This window comes from Protopterus annectens, chromosome 7.part0 (genome assembly GCF_019279795.1).
Source record: "Protopterus annectens isolate FY-2018-M chromosome 7.part0, PAN1.0, whole genome shotgun sequence".
Classification (NCBI taxonomy): domain Eukaryota; kingdom Metazoa; phylum Chordata; order Ceratodontiformes; family Protopteridae; genus Protopterus; species Protopterus annectens.
This window is the reverse complement of record NC_056739.1, coordinates 1,098,676,529-1,098,700,344: the sequence shown is the minus strand read 5'-3', so window position 1 is coordinate 1,098,700,344 and position 23,816 is coordinate 1,098,676,529. Positions and strand designations below refer to the sequence as shown.

Below are 23,816 nucleotides of genomic sequence, written 5' to 3'. Positions count from 1 at the left end.
GCTAGGAGGAAGGCTGTTTTCCAAAAAAGGAATTTCATCTCTGCAGTTGCAGCTGGCTCAAAGGGAGGTAGAGTGAGCTTTTCCAATACAAAGTTAAGGTCCTAGGCTGGAGTAGGGGCTCTCCTGCATGGTCTTACGTTTTTGGTCCCTCTGAGGAATTGCTTCAGCAGTGGATGAGAGAAAAGGGGTGGCTCCGTAGAATAATGTGCTGAAATGGCTGAGGCATGAATTTTAATGGAAGAGAAGGAAAGGCCATTGTGAAGCATCTCAGTTAAGTATTGAAGAATATGTGGTAAATTGGGCATTGTTGTGCCCATCCCCTGAGTTTGGCTCCAGGAACAGAATCTTTTACACTTTTCAGCATAGGATTTTCTTGTACTAGGCCTACCTGCCTCCAGAATGACATCCATCACTTGCTTACTGAGGGATGGTAATGGAGCTCAGATAAAAGCCAGGCTGCCAGGTTCAGGGTTTGAAGCTGGGGGTGCAGGATCTGGCCCTCCTGCTAGGACAGCAGGAAAGGGATCTGAGGCAGGTGCCATGGTTCCAGCAGTGACGCAGTGCGCAAGAGGGGGTACACCAATATTGGTGTGGCCAGTCTGGTGCAATGAGTATTGTCCTTGGTTTGTCCTGGTTGATCTTTAGTAGAATTTTGGAGAGGCAGAGGGGAAAGCTTAAACTGATAGGTTTTTCCAGGTGAAGGACAGAGCATCCACTTTCCAAGTTTGTCTGTGGGTAGTCCTTGTGCAGAATTTGTCCAATTGGTAGTTCTGAGGGGAGGCAAACTGGTCTATCTCTGGGCTCCCCCATTTGTTTCTCAAAATGTTGAATATCTTTGGTTCCAGTTTCCACTTCTGTGGGTCCAGGAGATTTCTGCTTAGGTCGTCTGCCAGTGTATTTAGCTTGCCTGGCAGGAACTGGTGTTCCACAGAGCCATGGCTAGTCTGCAGAGAGGGTATGAGTGGTTTCCCCCTGCTTGTTTATGTACCACATAACAGTGGTGTTGTCCGTCTTTACCAATAATTGTCCTGGAAGAATGAGGTCCTTGAAGGCCGTCAGAGAATTCTGTACAGCTAACATTTCTTTTTGGTAGATATGCAGGTGCATTTGACTCCGGTTCCATTTGCCCTGAATGCACTGCCCTGTCAAATGAGCCCCCCATGCATAGTCTGATGCGTCTGTTAGAGTTTAGTCGGCAGGGGATGGAGTGAATGGCAGTCCCTTGTTGTGGTGGCAGGCCTCTGCCCCACCAAAGGAACCCTGTCCTTATACAAGGAATGATAGGAATTATTGATTCTAGGTCCTGAGAATGTTGACACCATAGGCTTTTTAGATACTATTGTAGTTTCCTCATATGCAGTCTTGCATATGGAATTAGTAGAATGCAAGAGGGCCATGAACACCAGGGCTTGCAGAATTTTCCTTGCAGATAGCTGGGTCTTTGTGGCCAGTAGTTTGAAGTAGGCTGTCAAACTTTTTTCACTGGCGTGAGGTAGGCCATCTTGGAAGTTGTATTCAAGCTTGCTCCCAGGAATACAATTTGTTGGCAGGGTACTAGGTGTGATTTATTTTCATTTATGGTGTACCCCAGTGAAGTTAGTAGTTTTTTTCCAAACGCCAGATGATTTAATAGCATGTCCTGACTTTCTGCCTGAATCACAATCGTCCAGGTATGGGTATATTTGAATATTTCTTTGCCTGCAGAATGCAATGACTGGAGCTAGGCACTTTGTGAATACCCTGGACACAGTAGAAAAGCCAAAGGGCAGTGCAGAGAACTGATAGCGCATGTAGCCTGCTTGAAGCATAGGTATTTTTGGCAAGATTCCCTTATTGGGATGTGCATGTAAACTTCCTTTAAATCCAATGTTACCAACCAGGCATCTTTGCCTAGCATGGGAAGCAGGTGAGTTAGCATTTTGAATTGTGGGATTACCAAAAAGGTGTTTAGGATGGACAGGTCCAGGATAGGATGCCAGGAATTGTCTTTTCTGGCTACCAGGAAAAGTCTTGAGTAAAAACCATGCCCCCATTCCTCTTCTGGGACAGGCTTAATAGCCCTAATACTTAGAAGGGAGAGAACCTGCTTTTGAGCCTCTGCCCACTGATTTGGGGGTAGGTCTGGCCAACTGTTTGGAGTTGGTAAGGAGTGGAAGTGGAATCTGTATCCTTGGGAAACTATATTTAAAACCCATTTGTCTTGGGTAAGGAGTTCCCAGTTTTTTGCATGCAGGGCGATCTTTTCCCCTAAAGGACAGTCAGTTGAGCAGGGCTTGGAAGATTTAAAATTAAGTCATTGTGACAGTTTACCATAGGGGGGTGTCTTACTACTTCCAGCTTTGGAAGTGGGAGCCCTCCCACTGCTTAGGCCTGTGAGTACTTTGAGACTGAAGCCTGGGTGGTCTGTTGGTCCTAGGTTTGGACTGAGAAGGCCTGGAAGAGACAGGAAAGGACCAATTCTTAGAAAGGCCAGTGCCTACTAAATCTGGGAGGCTGTACCTGCAGGAAATCTTTGACAGTTGCATAGATTTAGCTTTTCCCTCCATCTTTTTAAGTACTTCTGCTTTGTTGCCAAATTGTCTTGGTTTAAGGGAGAATCCAATAATTTTGCTTTAACATGATCTGCCAAAATTTGTTTCTTAAGCCAAGCATGCCTTCTAAGTACAGACCCAATAACAGCAGCCCTGCAAGATGCCTCTAATGAATCAAAACCACATTGCAAAGTATGTTTACCAACTTGTTCAGCAGAATGCATTAAATCCTGTAATTCTTTATTTTCAGCACAGTCAGGAATCAACATCATGTTCTGTTTCAGCAATCCAATAATATGCTGCTGATACTTTAACATATGAAACTGGCAGTTTAAGGCCCTAAGGCCAAAGTAGCAGAAGTGTATACTTTCTTACCCCATCTGTCCAGGGCCCTGGAATCTCTATCAGAAGGGTAGGGTTTTGGCAATAGTAGCCTTAATACCTTTGGGCCCCTGTGAAATTGTCTCTGGATCCGCAGTAGGATTCTTAAAGAGGAACTTGAGAGTCAGGTACTCTAATACGTGTCAGGTTTCATGGGAGCTGGAAGTAAAGTGTCTGGGGCCAGGCTAGATTCCAAGAAGGCATCATCTACAATGTCCAGTACAGGAGGGATAGCTAAAGGCCTGTGTTGAGGTAGGAATAAAAATTACATACGCCTCTTTTTGGAGTCAGAGTAATCCTGGCTTTCCCAGCAGAAATGCTCCCTAAGAGCATGTAAAGTTTCAACAAAAGAGAAATCTTCTTGAGGGGAAGCAGAGGGAATGGAGTCCTCTGCATCAGAATCCTCATAGGTAGATAAGGGCAAATCCTGGTCATCAGAAGAAACAAATTTCAGAATCCTGATCAGAAGAATCAGAAGGAAAATCAGTTCTAGGTCTCTTAGAGGGAGAAGGGTGGCTTCCCCTGATTAGAGTAATAAGGTCTTCAGCCATTCTTATTTGTTTTTTAGGCATAGGGTCCTGACCATGCGGTCTTGACATCGGTTTTCTGGGCGTGGATCGAGTTTTTGAAGAAGATGGAGTCGGTTTAACAATATAGTCAAGGGGCAGTGTATCCGTGCAGTGAGGATGTCTTCGACTGAAACTGTTATGAGATTAGAACTTGATGTTATTAAAAACTTATTCCTCAATCGTGGATACCCGGCCAACATGGTCCGGGATGTTACAGGTTATGTGCAAAAAGAATGGGGGAACAAATACCCACCCTTGTTAGGCAAATATGTAGCTAGGGTGACAGGTGAAGGGAATGAACATAGATTATTTGGTAGAGCATGTATATTGACATATACTCCATACACACACTTTATCCAAGATATTTTGTGTCAACATTGGGATATTATTACAGCCTCGAATTTAGACCATATAGTGGGACCTTCGCCTAAATTTGTATATAAGACAGGTGCTAACTTGAAAAGAATTTTGGAGAAGGCTAGTCATGATAGTGATAAAAAAGACATATTCAAAGGTACTACCAAGTGCGGAAGATGCAAACAGTGTAACCACATTAATGAGGTTAAATATATTCGACTTAAAGATATTAACCATACGTGTATTAAGACCAGAACAGGGAATTGCAACACTAGTCAGGTGATTTACTTGGCAACGTGTTTGATATGCCCAGCGTACTATATTGGCAAAACTGAAAGATTTTTAAAAAGACGTATCTATGAACATTACTATCGTATTCAGAAAAAAGATACCAAAAATGCTCTATACAGGCATATTAATGAGTGTGGGGGAGAGCATTTATTTCGTTTTGCCATTATAGATCACATTCAGAGTTCAGCTTTCGGGGGCAATTGGAAGATGCAGTTAGCTGCATTGGAGAGCAAGTGGCAGATTTTATTGGATGCCACTAGATCCCCTGGATTGAATGATTTTATTAGTATTAAACCTTTTCTGGCACTTTCCCAGTAAGGTTTAGCATATATCATTGTTATTAATTAATTAATAAGGACAGTACCACTAATATATATATATATATATATATATATATATATATATATATATATATATATACATTTGTAGTCAGATTTTTTTCTGTAATACATTTCAGTAACAATGGGGTTGTGTAAAGCTTTATTAGCTATTGGCAATTAAGTATTGTTGTTGCAACATTTTTTATATGATACGTGTTTTTTACATGATATGTATTTTTTATAAAATATTTTTTGTTTTGTTTTGTTTAGTTTTTCATAAGATGGATTTTTAACATTACACATTCAGTGTTTATCATGTGTTTTTAAGCAAGTGTTTAGTGAGATCTATATCTTTAAAAGTTTTGGCGGACTTTTTGACTTGCTCTGGCTATATATACCAGGATTTGTGCATTATAAAATGGTTCTGAAGAAGACTGGTGTATCTAGTTGAAAGCGCTTAACCGCATTTGTGGAATAAAGGATTTCTTCTTATCCTCTCGTGTACGAGCATCTTTGAAGGTGGTTCCTGTTCCTTACATTTTATTTTAGGATTCTTAAAGAGGAACTTGAGAGTCAGGTACTCTAATACGTGTCAGGTTTCATGGGAGCTGGAAGTAAAGTGTCTGGGGCCAGGCTAGATTCCAAGAAGGCATCATCTACAATGTCCAGTACAGGAGGGATAGCTAAAGGCCTGTGTTGAGGTAGGAATAAAAATTCCATAAGCCTCTTTTTGGAGTCAGAGTAATCCTGGCTTTCCCAGCAGAAATGCTCCCTAAGAGCATGCCAAGTTTCACCAAAAGATAAATCTTCTTGAGGGGAAGCAGAGGGAATGGAGTCCTCTGCATCAGAATCCTCATAGGTAGATAAGGGCAAATCCTGGTCATCAGAAGAAACAAATTTCAGAATCCTGATCAGAAGAATCAGAAGGAAAATCAGTTCTAGGACTCAGAGGGAGAAGGGTGGCTTCCCCTGATTAGAGTAATAAGGTCTTCAGCCATTCTTATTTGTTTTTTAGGCATAGGGTCCTGACCATGCGGTCTTTACATCGGTTTTCTGGGCGTGGATCGAGTTTTTGAAGAAGATGGAGTCTGTTTAATATGCAAGTCAGTAGGCCTGAATACACCCTCAGAAGGCGGTGCCTGCACAGCGGCTCCAGACCCGTCCAAGGTAGAGACATCCGCAGGTTCCATAGTCGAAGAAGCATCTCAGTAGAGGCCTGCGAATCTGAAGTAGTGGGTTATCAGGGGCTGCGAAAGCGCCTGAGTACCGGCAAACTGGCGACTAGCTTAACGGAAGCATTGTCAGCAGCTTTGGACCTATGCAGTCTGTCTTTATCTTTGAGTTTTTTCGGAATGTCGGTAGTCGGGTGGCTTATCGAGGCCATTTCTGGATAACTGAACAGAGTACCAAAATAGTTAGATGCGAAAATGAACAGATGACGAATAGAGGATTGAATAAGGCACAAAACCGACAGTGAGGGACGTCGTGGTCTGGGCCTAAGCAAGGAATACAGTATGAATGAAAATCTTTGAGATAATTGCTTTTCACAAGTAATACAATTGTTAACTTTTACTGACATGGGTTAAGAGCAAGAAAAAGGATCCCAACTGGGTACTTAGCGTTGTTGAAAACATCGGAACTGAAACTCAAAAATGAACATTTCAGGAGTCTGCTGACTGGCACTTGCAAACTGCCTCTGCTTCGGGCACCGCACGGCAAGAAAGACTGATGTAATAGCATCTGCTGCGTGCTTTAGACCCCTGACTATCAGACGTCATGGAAGAAACAACAGCAACTGACGCAGGACCTATGACTTTGATAATAAGGCCAACTGAGGGCTACCTGCAAGCAGAGGACCCAAATGTAATGACTGCAACAGTGAAACACGAAGAACATCTAAAGTTATTGCTGCTGCCATGGTTCCCAAGACTTTCAAGACTGTTTTTGCCTGTACTTTCGTTTTGGACAGGAGGTTGGAGACTTGGTGTCTCAGAACTAGGACTCTTAGTAGGAAGTTTTGCCTTCATGATTGTGTCTAGATCTGCTCCTACAAACATTTTGCAATAGCAACAAGGCAAATTTTTTATAATTTACTGTGATTCCCCGGTGAGAGAAGAGAAAGAGTGGGGTCTCTTGATTCCACTACTAGGTGCTTGGTGGTGGGAATTAGGAGCCAGTCATCTAGATGGGGAAACACTCAGAATCCTAGACGTCTCAGATGACCCGTGACTACTGCCATGCACTTGGTGAACATTCTGAGGGCTGCAGTGAGACCAAAGGGCAGCACTTGAAACTGGTAATGACCGACTCACAGCCAGAAGCGGAGATGACTCCTGGATGGCCTGTCCATCTTTATGTGGTAGTACACATCCTGGAGGTCATTCTGGAAGTCTGCAGAGAACATCCACTTGTCTTTTCCCAAGAAGGGAAGAATGGATTGCAGTGTTACCATCTGGAACTTGTCTTTTTTTACTGATTCGTTTAATCAGCTGAAATCCAAAATTAGTCTCCAGTCCCCTGTTCTTTTTGGCACTAAAGAACCTTGAGTAAGTTCTGGATCCTATTTGGTCTGTGTGGACTCTCTGGATGACTCTTGTCTAGCAACTTTTGAATTTCTAGAGTTGCTTGATCCTTCTGACTGGGTGGAATGTCCGGGGTTTTCTTTATGTTTGGGATGGGAACAGAAAATGGTATGGAGTATCCTCCGGATATAATCTTTGCACCCATTTACCTTTTGTCATTTCCAGCCAGGCTTTTAGGTACAAGGATAAGCGACCCCCCCAGACCGCCTCCAGAGATGGAGAGATGGGCCTCCTTTCAAGAGCGCTGAAAAGGTCAACCATGGAAGGAATCTGTCGCCCTGGTTTTGTGGACCCTCTGCCGTGGGGAAGGCACCTTCCATTTGTACTTCCCCCTCTGTCCCTGGGGGAAGAGTCACCACGTGTCTGGAAACATTCTGGGATATACGGAACCACATCTCCCCCCCTTCTGGCCATTTGGATAAGGTGTAGAAGGTATGGAAAAGTGGACTCCAATGGCAGAGAGTCTCTTTCCTTCTTGTTCACATCTGGTTAGCATCTCCTTAACTTTTGACCCGAATAAGGACGAGCCATGGAATGGGGCATTGATAAAGGAAGATCTAAAATGTTCCGAAAAGTCATATAAGCGCATTCAGGAATGCCTCTCCTTAGGGATATTCCTAAATCCGCTGCTCTGCTCTCTCCATCTGCTGCATAAGAAATGAGCCTCATGGAGGAGTTGACCACAGAATTTAAGGTGGAGAGCTGAGACGAAACCTTGTCTGACACCCCTGCAGCTACTGAACCTTTTAGCGAATCTCCTAGCTCATTTAGTAAATCTCTTTGTAGCCTTATAAAATGCATCAGATAGCTCAGCGATCAGAGTGCAAAAGTCAATGAAGTAAACATGCTCTTCCCGTATTTTTCCATCGTACAGGACTCCTTGTTTGGTGGATGGACAGTAGAGGATGTTTCAGAAAGTTCCCTTTTGGTGTCAGCTGCCATCACCATAGCATCTACAGGGACACTCTTGGTCAAGAAGCCTTTATCGGAGGGGGCTGTGATAAACTTATTTGGCCTCCTAGGGACAGGCTCCACTGCATCTGGAGACTCCCACGCCTTTTTATCAACTAGTTCCATAAGTTCAAAAGGCGGAGACACCTAAGTGGCTGAAGGGTGAGATCCAAAGACCTTCTGGTAAACAGACTCCTTATCAGAAGAACTGACTGGCCTTCCAGCCACCTCTAAGGATTTCTAGGATGTTTGCGAAGGAGACATCCGCTGAGGTCGACCGTGGGGACCCCACCAACTCATTGAGGTCTATGTCCGAGGTGACTGACTTATCAGGGGAGTACAAATGCTTCCTCTTAAAAAGTTTCTTTTGAGGGACCTCTTCAGAAGGGTATTCTGTAGAGGTTCCAGAAGAGAAGGGTTCACCCAGTGGCGGTACCCTGAGGCCTAGGGTCTCCGCTTACCTGTGGATGGAGTGGTACAGGGACAGATGCCGGTGCCTTACGGGGAGGAACATTGGAACCCTTGATTGGGGCTGTCTGAGGAGACAGCACCTTCCTCATCAGCTCGAAAGTCCCCCTCCCCTGACCCAAAGATACTTTTGGCTCTGAGGAGCCAGAAGAAACCCCAGGACCCAATGGGGTTGGCTCCAAAGCCGATGTAGGAGCTGAGTGCATCTGTGTCAAAGCCCAGAGGCAAGGTCGGATCCAATAACTGTCCGATCTGAACACCCTCCCTGGAACCGATCGGAGAGCATTGGCTCCTTGACTCCTCGGAAGGAACAGAGGATGTCGGAGCAGATGGTTCCAGAGAGACCAAGATGGTTCTTGGTGCCAATGGATCCACATCAGTTGGTTCCAAGCATTCTGGCTCAGAGGACCGGAGTTGACTCAGAGGAGGAATAGAAGTCAGTGGAATGGTTATGGCTGGCTCCGAATCCCTGGGTGCTGGAGCAGAGAGGAGTTTAGCCAGTGCTGGAGTCTTCAGAAGCCTATGCACCAGCCTATCCAACTCATAGTCCGAAAGGCTCCTGGAGGACTTAGGAAAGGGTAGGAGATCTTACTGATTGTAAAATAGGTGATCTTAATGCAAGAGTAACTGGCTCCAATTCTGGGAAATGGTTTCTGAGTTCGAAATTCATTGGCACTGATAAAGGTGGAGCCGATGAAACAGTTTTTGTCGGTTCTGAAGTAGTTTTAGCCAGAGATGCAATTTTACTCAACTTTTTAGCCAGCTCTGATTGTCCTGAAGAGGGAGAAGATCTTTTTGTGGACTTGTCCGATTTGGATGAGGGCAATTCCATTGATGCTGAAGTACCCTGACCATATTTTACAGATTCTTGGAAGGGGAGCTTCAACAGACCTCTCACAATCAATTTATTTTTACGCTCGAACAGCACTCTAAAGCTAGAAGAGTGACAGACTGAGCAAGACTCTTGAAGATGTACTGCTCCCAAGCAGTAAACACAAACAGTATGAGAGTCAGAAACAGAATTCTGGTTGCATCTAGTACATTTTTTAAAACCTGAAGGTCTGGTTTCTTAACGCTCCTTAGACATGCTTAAAACCAAGAGCGCACACACACTAACAGAAAAAACTTTTTTTTTTTTTTTTTTTAACAGAAATCCTGTAAAAGAGAGAAAAACTATTAGTAGAAAGAATAAGAAGCCCTCGTAAGTAAAACGGGCAGCGAAAATCCTCTAACTTAAACGGACTGACACTAACAGTGGGAAGGAGAAAAACAATTCACAACAACAACTGCCTTTAACTAAAAAGGGCCCACTGCAGCCCTCTAACTTAAACAGGCTGCCGCCTTTCAAACTTAGATACAGAAATAAAATGGGAGGGGGGAAAAAACAAGGCCAAACTAGAAAAACGACAGCCTTAAGCAATAAACAGCAATGAACTAGCTAATAACTAGAAGAAAGCTAAAAGTAACTAAGACTAACTAAATACAAGTAAAAAAAGAATTATTTCCTAACAATAAGGTAATAAAATGGATAACACTTAGCCAGAGCCAAAATGGAAGCCGCCAAATCTGTTTAGTGGCAAATGAGATCAGGGGAGCTCACTACAGCATTAGGGGATAGAGATACAGCCACGAGCCAGTGGAAGACCACAAGCTTTAGTATGCAGCAGAATCGGAACTGAGGACCGGTTCCGAACCCAACCAATAAGAATGAAGGCGAGATAGGAGAACTTATCATACATTTTAAGAGGGTTCCTATTATGTTATCAAACTTCTGAAACTTCGAACATCATAAGGTCGAAACCTTATGCTCGAAGTTTCAGAACTTCAATTACATAAAAGAAAAGAAAAAGAAATAAAGTCTTGCAAGCAGGAGGGCAAGCTCCCCCTGCGCCCCTCCCCCCCACTCTTAAATATAACAACTCCGAGATCACACTACAGTACTGTAAAGGGAAATCTTTCCGCACTGAATTGTGATCTCGGAGTGGTTATATTTAAAGGGCAGAGGGTGTGGGGGGTGCAGGGGGGCTTGTCCCCCTGCTTACAACAGTTACTTTGTTTTTATTTTTTGTTGTTGTTCGAAATTATAAAACTTTGAACATACAAGTTCGATCTTGTAGTGTTCGAAGTTTTATAATTTCGAGAATGTAATAGGAACTCGTTTTAAGAGCATATAAAAAGAATTAAATAGTTTCAACTGATAAAGGGTCAGGGAAAGTTGTACCAGATTGCACAAATAAAGAAAAAGTAAAACGTATATAAACAGCCCACTCCAGGCTGCATCTGTACTATAGCATGCAGTTTTACCCCTTTTACTGCAGTGCCTGTCCTCCCACGGCAAGAAATTAACTGTTCCACCCTCCAGGATTGGCATATCCATTTCAAATACCAGATGATGGCAGATATTTTGCATGCAAAAGTATTTTTTCCTCTTCTTTTTGCTGGAAAATGGCCCGCTTCAGGGACAACTCTGAAAACACCTTAGGAATGAAATATTGATTCATCCTAAGAGGCACTATGTCTTTGTGAAAGAAAGACAATGTTACTTAAAGCCTAATTCTTCAAGATCTTACATGCAGAGATTACAGCTACCAAACAGGAAAAATTATGTAGGAAAGAACTTTAGACTCCACAGACTGGCAGGTTTGTCAGACAAATGTGTATTGATTGTAAAGTTCAGGTCCAACACAGGGAATGGATTCTTCAAAGCAGGATGGACATAATGGCTTGACTACCTCTTGCTGGACCACACCTTTGCCATTAAAGTTAGACACTAACAGTTAACAAATCACATCACACAGGGGCCCGAAATAAGTCAAGATCAAAGGTAATTAATAGATGGGGTCAGTGCAAGCTACCATTCTGTCCAAATTGAGAAGTTTCGCCTAGAGGCAGGAGGACACCTGACAAATATATGGATTTCTAGCAGTTTCAATAAACTGTGAGATATAAGCTAGTAACTTCAATAGGAAAAGGGAGTCTACATCAAAAAGCAATCCAAAAGTGGAATCTGCAGTCTCCCCAAACATAGTACATGTGGCTGGATTGGGCTGAAGAAAATTCCTATACTGACAGTAAATCACGTGTCGGGGGGGGGGGGGGATGTTCTTACCATAAAATTCCATCTATGTTGTCTATTTTCATTCTTCATTAACCTGTCGGTCTTTGTCCAACCCTTGGAAACGACTCAACCACTTCACTAACTTGAGATTCAAAGCTCAAGCTCCACCTCCCTACCCATAATGCCTCTTTCCCCCAAAATACCTCAGCTCAAGTTTGCTATTACTACATATCCCCTTGTCCACTACAAAGGAAGTATCAAAGAAAAAACGGGAAAAAAATGCAGCAGCTCAAACAGGAAAAAAGTTATGTACCTACCATAACGTTCCATGTTAGTCGTCTTCATCTCGCCTTCCTTCTTGCTGTTTGGGTTCGGAGCCGATCCTCGGCTCCGACTTGGCCATCTTCTATAGCTCGAGAGCTGTTTACTAGCTCGAGGTTACTCCTTATCCCAGAATGCCCAGCGTCAGCTACCCAGATCTCGTTTGTGATAGCGCACACTAGACGTAAGAGTAACCAGTTACCTAAAAACTGGTTGTCCAATACACCTAAACAAGGAGAGAATCAAATTACCTGGCATGTGAAGTAATAAAAGATACTCTCAGCCAGTGAAAACAAAAAAGGAACTCTCCTCAATCCTCTAGGAAGTGGGAAGGAGGGAGGGACGCAAGATGGAAGGCGAGATGAAGACAACTAACATGGAACGTTATGGTAGGTACATAACATCTTTATGTTAAGTTGTCCCTCTCACCTTCATTCTCGCTGTTTGGGACAGTGTCCCTAGCACCTAAAATCCCGGGTGGCTCATTGGAACAGACTCTTCAGAACAGTAGAGCCAAAGGAAGCTCTGCTCCGGGAGACCATATCCACCTTGAAATGAGAGATACAAGTGTGAGGGTTTGCCCAAGTGGCGGCTGCACAGATTGAGTATGGGCAACCTAGACTGAAAGGCTATAGAGGCGGCTAATGCTCTAGTGGAATGACCTTTTGGTTTAGCTGGTAGCTCTTTATTTCGTAACTGATAAATAAAGGCAATAGTATCAGATAACCATCTGGATAAGGTCACCTTAGAAACTGGAAAGCCTTGTTTGTTGAAAGCATAAGAAAGAAATAACTGGTCTGACTTTCTTAGTTCCTTAGCTCTATGCAGGTAAAAACGCAATTGTCTGTGCACATCCAGTTGGTGGAGCTTGCATTCTGCCTTGTTGCTGTGATTAGGAAAGAAAAAGTATAGTTTTGTACCTACCATAAATGTAGATGTTGGAGTATACACTGATGCAGTCATTACACTTGGGTTATCCTGCAGTCAGGCGGTTCCCCAGTCGGCCTGAGTTCCAAAGTCTTGGTCCGGCGTCAGTTGCTGTCGCCTCCTCCCTGACGTCAGTGCGACAGGGGTATACAAGATGTAGCAGATGCCATTTTCTTCAGTTTTTCTTGCCCCAGATGTCAGGTGCCTCTAAATAGGTAGGCAATTCCAATTGCTAATAAAACATACATAAGAAAAGCAAAAAACAACTTACAGCTACCAGCAAATACTCCCCATAGGTAGTAAGGGTAGAAGACATAGGTACGTACCAGCCAGTAAGAGGGGAAGGAGGGAGGGTAACCTGGACTGCAGCAGTGTATACACTCAAACATCTACATTTATGGTAGGTACAAAACTGTACTATATTCATCGTGTTACACTGCTGCAGTCATTACACTTGGGTAGAATCCCAAAGCTGAGGTAGGGTGGCTGGTTCTATAAGGTATTAAGGGTGGCTATAAAGCCCTGCAGCACTGCAGTGGCAAAGCCAGCTCTGGATTTAGAGTATAGAGGCAGATGGTAATGCTTGGTGAAGGTATGTACAGAACTCCAAGTTGCTGCTTCCAAAATATCCTTAGTAGGTACTCCCCTGAGGTAGGCAGTTGAAGTGGCTTGTTGCCCTGGTGGAGTGAGATCTAATGCTGCTAGGTACAGGTTTTCCATGGTATGTGTAGCAGAAATGTATACAATGTCCTATCCATTTTGAAATATTGTTTTGAAATGGCTTTTCCCTGTGCTCCTGCAGCATATGCTACCACTAATTGCTCAGATTTTCTGAAAGCTTTGGTTTTGTCCAGGTAGAAGCGTAACTGCCTGTGAATGTCCAAAGAGTGCAGTAGTCTCTCCCCTTTATTCTGTGGTTTAGGATAAAAAGTTGGCAGGTGAATTGTTTGGTTTAGAGCCACACTGGATACCACCTTTGGCATAAACGTAGGGTTAGTTCTTAAAGACACCCTGTCCTGGTGGAAAATGAGGAAAGGTTCCACTTCCGTTAGTGCCTGTAATTCTGAAACTCTTCGTGCTGATGTTATTGCCAGGAGCAGAGCAGTTTTCCAAGAGATATATTTTAATTCTGCTGTGTAAGCTGGCTCAAAAGGAGGTAAAGTTAGTTTTTCCTAAACAAAGTTGAAGTCCCAAGTTGGAGTAAGTGCTCTAAGGGGCGGTCTTATGTTTTTAGCCCCTCTGAGATACTGTTTTAACAGAGGATTAGAGAAAATTGATGGATCCTTGTTATAATGAGCAGAGATGGCAGAGGCGTGGATCTTGATGGATGAGAAGGAGGTGCCTTTGTCCAGCATCTCAGTTAAGTATTGTAGTATCTGAGGAATGTTTGAGACAAGAGGGTCAAGGCTGTGAGCTTGGTTCCAGGCACAGAATCTCTTCCATTTATCCAAATGGGCTTTCCTGGTACTAGGCCTTCTGGCCTCCAGAAAGACATTCATAACAGCTTTGGACAGAGGTGTTGCTTGCTTGACTAAGGAATCTTCCATGCAGCTAGGTTTAAGTTCTTTAGCTGGCTGTGTAGTATTTGATTGTTGTTCTGAGTCAGCAGATGTGGGATTTGAGGCAAAAACCAGGGTGGTTCTTGTGCTAAGCTCCTTAAGATTGGGTACCAGTGCTGGAGTGGCCAGTCTGGTGCAATCAGGATCATCTTTGGCTCTTCTTGCCTGGCTTTTATGAGTACCTTTGGCAGAAGAGGTAGTGGTGGGAAAGCGTATACTTGTAGGTTCTCCCAGCTGAATGAGAGGGCATCCACTTTCCATGCTTGTGGATGGTAACTCCTTGTGCAGAATTTTTGTAGCTGGCAGTTTATTGGGGATGCAAACAGATCTATGTCCGGGCTCCACCATTTGTGTGTCATCCTTCTGAATATTTGTGGATTCAATTCCCATTCGTGGGGATCCATGTGTCGGCTTAAGTCGTCTGCCAGTGTGTTTTTCTCTCCTGGCAGGAATTGTGCTTGCAGATGAACTTTAGGTTTATAGCGGTGTTCCACAAGGTCATGGCTTGTTTGCATAGGGGGTAGTAGTGAGTGCCCCCTTGCTTGTTTATGTACCACATAACTGTGGTGTTGTCTGTCTTTAGCAGTAGTTGTCCCGGATGCAGCAGGTCCTTGAAAGCTATAAGTGCATTTTGTACAGCTGGCATCTCATTTTGATTGATGTGAAGATGCCTTTGTTCTGCGTGCCACGTGCCCTGAATACATTTGCCTGCCATGTGTGCTCCCCAGGCGTAATCCAATGCATCTGTTGTCAGTGTTTGCCTGGCTGTGGGTTGTGTAAAAGGCTGTCCCTTGTTAAGGTGACAAGCTTGAGCCCACCATTGAAACTCCTGTTGAAGGCAAGGGATTAGTGGTATCACTGTTTACAAACTTTGACAGTGTTGAGACCATACATTCTTTAGGTACAGTACAGTTTTGTACCTACCATAAATGTAGATGCCCGATAGACATGCAACTGCAGTCATAACATGTGGGTTGTCCTGCCTCAGGCAGCCCTCGGTCGGCCGGATTCCAAAGTCTGGGTCCGACGTCGGCTGATGTCGCATTTCTCTCCGACGTCAGAGCGGCTGGAGTATATAAGCATCAGCCGACGCCATTTTCTTCAGTGTTTCTTGCCCCAGATGCCAGGTGCCCTCCAAGGAAGGCTGTAATCAAATTGGAAGACAAAAACAGGATTCCAAACAAATAAATGAGCAATAAAACAAATACACCATAACAGATATCCCCAGCTAAGAGAAACAGGGATAGTAGTGGACCCTAGGCATAGAGGGGTATGGAGGAGGGAAAATCCGACTGCAGTTGCATGTCTATCGGACATCTACATTTATGGTAGGTACAAAACTGTACTATGTCCTTCAAGAATGCAACTGCAGTCATAACATGTGGGTAGAATACCATAGCTTAGCTGGGGAGGAGGAATGCTCTAGGAAAAAGATGGTGTGGCAATCAAACCCTGCAGGACTGCCGAAGCAAAGCCTGCTCTGGATCTTGAGTATAGAGGGAGATTGTAGTGTTTGGAGAATGTATGCACGGAGCTCCATGTAGCAGCTTCTAGAATGTCCTTAGTAGGCACCCCTCTTAGGAATGCTGTAGAGGTGGCTGTAGCTCTGGTGGAATGTGGTCTGACATTGGCTGGAACAGTCTTTCCATGAAAGGAATAACAGAATCTGATGCAATGTCCAATCCATTTTGAAATAGTCTGTTTTGAAATTGCTTTTCCTTGGACTGCAGGGGCGTAAGCTACAAAAAGTTGTTCAGACTTTCTACTAGCCTTGGTTCTGTCCAGGTAGTAACGAAGTTGTCTGTGAATGTCCAAGGTATGCAACAGTCTTTCCCCCTTGTTCTCAGGATTGGGGAAGAAAGCAGGCAGATGAATTGCTTGATTTAAAGAAACCCTAGATACCACCTTTGGCATGAAAGTAGGGTTTGTCCTTAATGAAACCCTGTCCTTGTGAAAAATAATGAAGGGTGGTATTGCCATTAGGGCCTGTAGCTCCGAAACTCTTCTTGCTGAAGTAATTGCCAACAGGAAAGCTGTTTTCCAAGAGAGAAATTGTAAGTCAACTGAAGCTGCTGTCTCAAAAGGAGGTAGAGTCAGTTTTTCTAGGACAAAATTGAGGTCCCAGGCTGGCACTGGGGCCTTTCTTGGTGGCTTAATGTTCTTGATTCCCCTGAGGAATTGCCTTAGTAAAGGGTGTGAAAAAACAGGGGGATCAGTGTTGTATCTAGCTGAAATAGCAGATGCATGTATCTTTATTGAAGAATATGAGAGGTCGTTCTTTAACATATCTGCCAAATATTCCAAGATGAGTGGGATGTTCAACTGTGATGCATCATGTCCCTTGCTGGTGCTCCAATTGCTGAATCTTTTCCACTTTGCTCAATAAACCTTTCTGGTGGATGGCCTTCGAGCCTCTGTTAGTATCCGCTGAACTTCCTTGGAGAGAGATAAGCTGAAGTTATTCATGGGATCTCCCAGGCTGTTAGCTGCAGTGTCTGTAGATTTGGATGCACCCTTTCGAAGTTGTGTTGAGTCAGAAGTAGAGGCCATTGGGGAAGGGTCCACCTCCTGCTGTGACAAATGCTCCGTAGTAGTGGATACCAGTGTTGTCTTGGCCAGTCCAGAGCTATTATGATTCCCTTGGGTTTCTCTGCTTTGATCTTTATTAATACTGAGGTCATCAGTGGCAGAGGTGGGAATGCATAGATTGTTAGTGAGTTCCAGTTGAATGAGAGAGCATCTATTTTCCAAGCTTTTGGATGGTATGTCCTTGTGCAGAATTTTGGTAGAAGATGGTTGAGATGAGAGGCAAATAGGTCCACTTCTGGCTTGCTCCATGTCGAAGTGAGTTGTCTGAAGGTCTTCGGATGTAACCTCCACTCGTGTGGATCTGTGAAATTCCTGCTTAGGCTGTCCGCCAACACATTGTCTTTTCCTGGAACAAACTGGGATAGTAACTGGATGTTTAGACTCAATGATTTCTCCCAAAGCTGCATTGTCAGTCTGCAAAGGGGGTAAGAGTGGCTGCCCCCTTGCTTGTTTATGTACCACATCACAGTGGTGTTGTCTGTCCGTATCAGTAAATGTCCTTGCTGGAGTTGGTGTTGAAAAACCTCGATGGCATGCATTACTGCCAGCATTTCCTTTTGGTTTATATGCAGATGTGTTTCCTTTGGAGACCATTGTCCTTGTATACACCTGCCTTCCATGTGCGCCCCCCATCCAAGGTCTGAGGCGTCTGTAGTCATGGTCTGTGTTATCTGTGTTTTTTTGAATGACATACCTGTGTTTGCCTGGCTCACCGAGGCCCACCATAGGAATTCCTTTTGTAAGCATGGGATGAGTGGTATGATTGTCTCCAAGTTGTTGCTGTGCTGAGACCAAACGCTTTTTAGGTACCATTGAAGCTTTCTCATGTGTAGTCTTGCTAATGGAACCAGGAGAATGCAGAATGCCATGTAACCCAGGGCCTGTAGGAATCTCCTTGCAGTCATCTGGGTGAGTTTTGCTAAACCTTTGAAGTAATGAGTTAACTTGTCTTGCTTGTCTTCTGTCAGGTAAGCCATCTGAGAGGCTGTGTCTAGTTTGGCTCCTAAGAAGATTATTTGCTGGGATGGTTGCAGTCTTGACTTTTGAAAGTTGACTATGTATCCCAGAGCTTGAAGTAATTGTATGACATAATCCAGGTTTTTTGTCAAAATCAATTTGTCGTCCACTTGTATGAGGCAGTCGTCCAGGTACAGGTAAATTTGTATACCCTGGAGCCTGCAATGAGCAATTACTGAAGCCAGGCATTTTGTGAATACTCTGGGCGCAGTAGATAAGCCAAATGGCAATGATGAGAATTGATAATGCTCTGGCCCTGCAAGAAATCTGAGGTATCTTCTGCAGCTTTGTCTGATAGGGACATGCAGGTATGCCTCCTTGAGGTCCAGAGTAATCAGCCATGACCCCTTGCCCAGCATGGGAAGGAGTTGCTGTAGAGTCAGCATTTTGAACTTTGGTACTATGAGAAAGGTGTTTAATGCGGACAAGTCCAGTATTGGTCTCCATTGAGATTCCTTTCTTGGAACAAGGAACAGTCTTGAGTAAAACCCCTGGTCTTGTTCTTGTTGTGGAACTCTTTCTATTGCTTTCAGAGTCAGCAGAGTGATTTGCTTGATAGCCTCTGCCCTCTGATTTAGTGGTAGGTTTGGCATGCCTTGTTTTCTTGGTAAGGTATGATAATGAAACCTGTACCCTCGGTCTATAATGTCCAAAATCCATTTGTCCTTTGTCAGTCTGTGCCAGTTTTCTGCAAACAGAGATAGTTTCCCGCCCAAGGGAGCTTCTAGTTGTTCCCTGGTAGGCGGTAGTAGAGGAAAGTCATTGAGACTGTGGTTGTGGGGCAGGTGAAACCCCTGCGTCACTTCTTTGGTTTCCTGGCTGCCATTGTCGTCCCCTGTAAGGGCCTCTGTATTGGCCTCTTCCTCGGCCACGTCTGTTCTTACCCCTTTGAAACTTTTCTGGATTAGGAAAGGACCAGTTTTTTGAAGGCCAATTCCTACTGAATCTGGGGGGGCTGAACCTGGAGGAAATCTTTCACAGTCTGAACTGATTTTGCTTTTTCTTCGATGGTCTTTAACATCCTTAGCATTTGCACCAAAAAGCTTGTTCTTTTCCAAAGGCGCATCCAGAAGTTTTGCTTTTACATGATTTGGTAGAGGTTGATCTTTTAACCAAGCATGTCTACGAATGACTGCCCCTGTCATAGCTGCCCTACATGAAGCTTCCAGTGCATCATATCCACACTGCAGGAAGTGATTGCTTACTTGCTGAGTGTTATGTACAGCTTCCTGCAAAGTCTTCCTGTCTAAAGGATCAGGAGTGGCTAATGTTTTTTGTAAATCTTCTAACAGATAATCCTGATATTGTAACATATGAAAAAGGCAATTTAAAGCTCTCATAGATAAGGTAGTGGATGTGTAAACCTTTTTGCCCCATCTCTCTAATGACCTAGCTTCCCTGTTGGAGGGCAAAGGATTTTTTGAGGTGGAGGCTGAAACTCCTTTAGGCCCCTGTGAAATAGTTGCCAAATCAGCAGTATGGGCCCTGAATAAATGGGAATGAGTTTCTGGGACCCTGTAATAGCTGTCTGGCTTGGCTGGAGCAGGGGGAAGAGAATCAGGGGTAGCACTAGAGTCAGAATACAAATCATCCAGAACATCAAGTACAGGAGGAATAGCTAAGGGCCTGTGCTGAGGCTTCTTAAGGAAAGTCCTAAGGCGTTTCCTAGAATCAGAGTATTCCTGACCTTGCCACTTGAAATGTTCCCTCCTGCTCATCTGGTGAACCTGGGAATATTGAGGCAATGTTACAATTGCCTCATGTACACAGACAACCCTCTCCTCCTCCCACAACACACAAATACATGCGAGAGATGCAACTATACGGCCAAACTGGAGGCTGAGCTCTCTCAATATAGGACTGGCAAGACCAGACAGGAGGAGAAGGTAACCACACACACTATAGACCCAGTCTCACATAGTACCATCACAACCTCAAATCATACACATAAACACACAAAGACATACTCGGAGGCTCTGATCAAAAATCTACCAAAACAGCAGAGGCCACCAAAGCAGACACCCAAACAACTGCCACCTCAGAACACAACACCTGCACCACATAGACCACACAGTCAGTGTGTCAAGCAGTCACAGCCCTTAAGGCCAAACACAATGCCAGACACACTAGTCATTGGTGACTCCATAGTCAGACACACTGATGTCCCGCTCACCAGACTGAGTAAGGAGAAGGTCACAGTAAGCTGCCTGTCGGGTGCTAGAATCCGCCACATAACGCAAGCACTCAGGTCTCTCAACAGCAGGTACAAGTACGACTCGGTCATTGTCCACGCTGGTATAAACGACCTGAGACGTACCTCCTTGGACTACATGAAAAGAGACATTGAGGAGCTCTCTGATTATGTAGCCCAAGCAGGTATGACCCTGACCTTGAGCAGTATCCTACCTTCACCAAGAATGATGCCACAATACAGAGATAAGATGATCAGCTTTAACAATTGGCTTAAACTCTGGTGTCATTCAAAGGGGATCCAATGTCTGTCTGCCTGGGATGACATGCTGGACAAGCCACGCTGCTTCGCAAGGGACGGCTTGCACCTGTCACCCCTGGGATTCCGGATATTGGCAAAGGCTCTTGCCACCCCCATAGTGCCTTTTTTAGGCAAGGCTCAAATTCTAAACCTACCACCCTAGAACACAATGAAGAAAAAAAACTAAGGGTAATGCTGCCCAAGTGCCAGAAGTCTCAACCTCAAGATGCACGCACTCGAGGCCCTTCTCAGTATGGAGAACATCGATGTCTGTGCTGTGACAGAAACCTGGTTCAAGCCTCCTGAGAGCACCCCAGTACTATCAGGTTTTACCTCATATCATGCGTTCCGGCCCCAAAATCCGGACAATACCAAGAAAGGGGGGGGGTATCCATATTCATCAAGGACACCCACACCTCAAGATTGGTGGCAACGCACGATGCATCGGAGACCATCCAGGTGCAATTAACCATAGGCAAGACTGCTCTGCAATTTGTAGCATGTTACAGGCCACCCTCGCAAACTCAGGAACCTCACATGGCTTTCCTGAAAACACTGGAGGGGTTAAATGAATCTCCGAACACCATCATACTAGGTGACTTCAATTACCCTAATATAGACTGGGAACACTACTCAAGCCCAAACACTCTAGCCCAAAAGTTCCTGGAATTCATAAACTCAAATGCCATGGAACAACTAGTCACCATCCCCACAAGAGGAGAAAACATACTTGATCTCATCATCACGAACATGGGAGCACAATGTTCAACACCGGAAGTATACCCCTCACTGGTGAGATCAGATCACAAACTAATCTCGCTGGAATTCCTCATCCCGCCCCCACCTGAAATAAAAAAGACCACAGTAAAGAACTTCTCGAAAGCCGACTTCACACTTCTAAAGACTAGTGTGGTCTCCTTTAAGGCCCCGAGCGGTAAACATTACTCAAGCCGCTGAATCACTTACAAATGCCTTCTACCAGCACCTGCAGGGCTGCATGGATCAGGCAATCCCAAGCAAAACAAAGACTCTTTGTACCAAAGGCAAGCGTCCAGTCTGGTGGACCCCAGCCATAAACAAACTCTACAACAAAAGGAGGAAGCTACTACAAGATAGAGCAAAATCCTTAAAAGGTAAGACACCGCTGATCACTATAAGTAAAAAGCTAAGAGCTCTCATAAAATCATCAAAAGCTAATTTTGAGAGAAAAATAGCTAAGGACTCAAAAGACAATCATAAGGCATTCTTTAGCTATGTTAGAAACCTGGGAGGAAACTCCCAGATATGCTCAGAATTTGTTCAAAATGATGTGAAGATTACTGATCCTACAGACATTGCCAACATACTGGCTGACAGGTTCAGTGCAAACTCCCCCCCCCCCCCAAAAGGAGAGATATCTATACCAAATGATTGTAGCTCCCCAAACATCTCTAACGCCCAGGTGAGAACTGCTCTCTCCAAGGCAAAAAACACAGCATCCATGGGACCTCATGGTGTCCCCGGCTGTGTGCTCCACGAACTCAATGAGGAATTAAACCCGCAGTTAGGACAGCTGTTTAATCTTAGTCTCACCTCCGGATACGTACCCAGGGAGTGGCGCACAGCGACTGTGGTCCCACTTCACAAAGGCGGTGCCTCTACCGACCCTGGAAATTATCATCCCATTAGCTTGACAAGCCTTATCTGCAAAGCCACGGAGAGGATCATAATGGATCTCATAAATAAAGACATAGGGAATTTGCAGACTTTGGATCCAACCCAGTTTGGCTTTGTCAAAGGCAGATCATGCCTTTTAAACTGGGTTGACTTTTTCGAAACAGTCACCAAGGCCATTGATGAGGGAAAGGCAGTCCATACAGCCTACCTCGACCTGGCAAAGGCCTTCGATACAATACCCCACTCGGGTATCATTGAAAAACTCATCAGCTTAAATGTAAACCCATACATCACAAGATGGGTTGCAAACTGGCTGAGTGACAGAACCCACAGGGTCAGAGTTGCTGGCGCCATGTCAGACTCAAAGCCTGTCACAAGTGGTGTCCCACAGGGCTCAGTCCTGGGCCCACTCTTGTTTGGCATATACTTTTCTGAAGTACAAGCAAACACAGGAGGGTTATGGCTGACAAAGTTTGAAGATGACTGCAAACTGGGCGCCGTAGTCGAAAACACATCTGACACAGATATCCTTCAGAAGGGTCTCACAGAAACGGACAACTGGTGCCAGAGCCATGGCCTAAAGTTAAATGCCAAGAAATGCATAGTCATACCCTTCGGGAAAAACAAGGTTACCCCTAGCTACCATATAGGTGGCAATCCACTGAGCACAGAAGTTATCAGGGACCTGGGGACCCAGGTTGACAGTAGCCTTTCATTCGACACTCATATTGCTAAAGTAGTTAGGAAGACCTTCTACATTGCTCACCTTATCATGAAGGGATTCACATCTAGATCAAGGGAGGTCATAGTCTCCCTATACTCATCACTCATCAGACCAATGATTGAGTACAATGCCCCATTCGGAATGTATCTGACCCGACACTTGCAGCAGCTGGAGAGGCCACAAAAGTTCCTCACCAAAAGGATAAAGGGTCTCAAAAATCTGTCTTATGCTGCCCGACTGAAAGAACTCCAGCTCTATTCAGTTGCTTACCGCTTGCTCAGAGGTGACCTGTGCCTGACATACAAGGCCATGTCAAACCCAGATTTGATGAACATGCTTCACCTCAAAAAATCTAGATCCCTCAGAGCCACAAGGGCGGGAGACTTTAACCTCGACACGGTTATTAATAGGACGTGCTGGAGGGATAGATTCATCACCCAAAGACTCCCTATGCTGTGGAACAAAATCCCGGTATATGTGAGGCAGAGCACCTCGCTGGCCTTGTTCAAGAGGAATCTTGACCAATGGATGGGAGATCGCAGATATACCCCAGGGATTACCTCAGTGTCACTGCTCGACAGAGGCACAGCAAAATAATGGGCGTAGTTTCTCCAAACTAAAGGGGTGGCGTAAGCCACAAAACTATGGGCTAGACTTGTAAATGCCCTCGGGCAGATAGCCTAGTATGAACCTATGAACCTATGGTGTGCAGAACTTCACCAAAAGAAATATCCTCAGGAGGGGAGACCGAAGGGATGGAATCCTCTGCATCCGAGTCCTCATAGGTCTGAAAGAGCTCTTCCTGGCTATCAGAGTGGACAGAGCCCTCAGAATCTTCATCTGAAGGAGTAGGGTCAGAGGGTTCAACCCGGGGCCTTTTATCAGGAGGAGGCTGGGATCCTCTCTCAGGATGGGCCTGTGAACCTCTAATCATGGAAATTAAATCTGCAGCCATGGACATAATTTGTGTCTCTGGAGTCGGCTGAGGTAAGGATTTAGAAGTGATATGCTTTGTTTTGCTGGC

The 23,816-nt window shown here is 44.6% G+C and overlaps 1 protein-coding gene across 1 annotated transcript in view; it reads right to left on the bottom strand.

The window, feature by feature from the left end:
- The window catches only part of KIF23 (kinesin family member 23), a 1,082,389-nt gene that overhangs the window by 455,499 nt on the left and 603,074 nt on the right, over window positions 1-23,816 (bottom strand). The window contains exon 14 of the mRNA XM_044076375.1: window positions 12,632-12,642. Coding sequence (XP_043932310.1) covers window positions 12,632-12,642 — 11 coding nt within the window. The remainder of the gene's footprint in view (window positions 1-12,631; window positions 12,643-23,816) is intronic.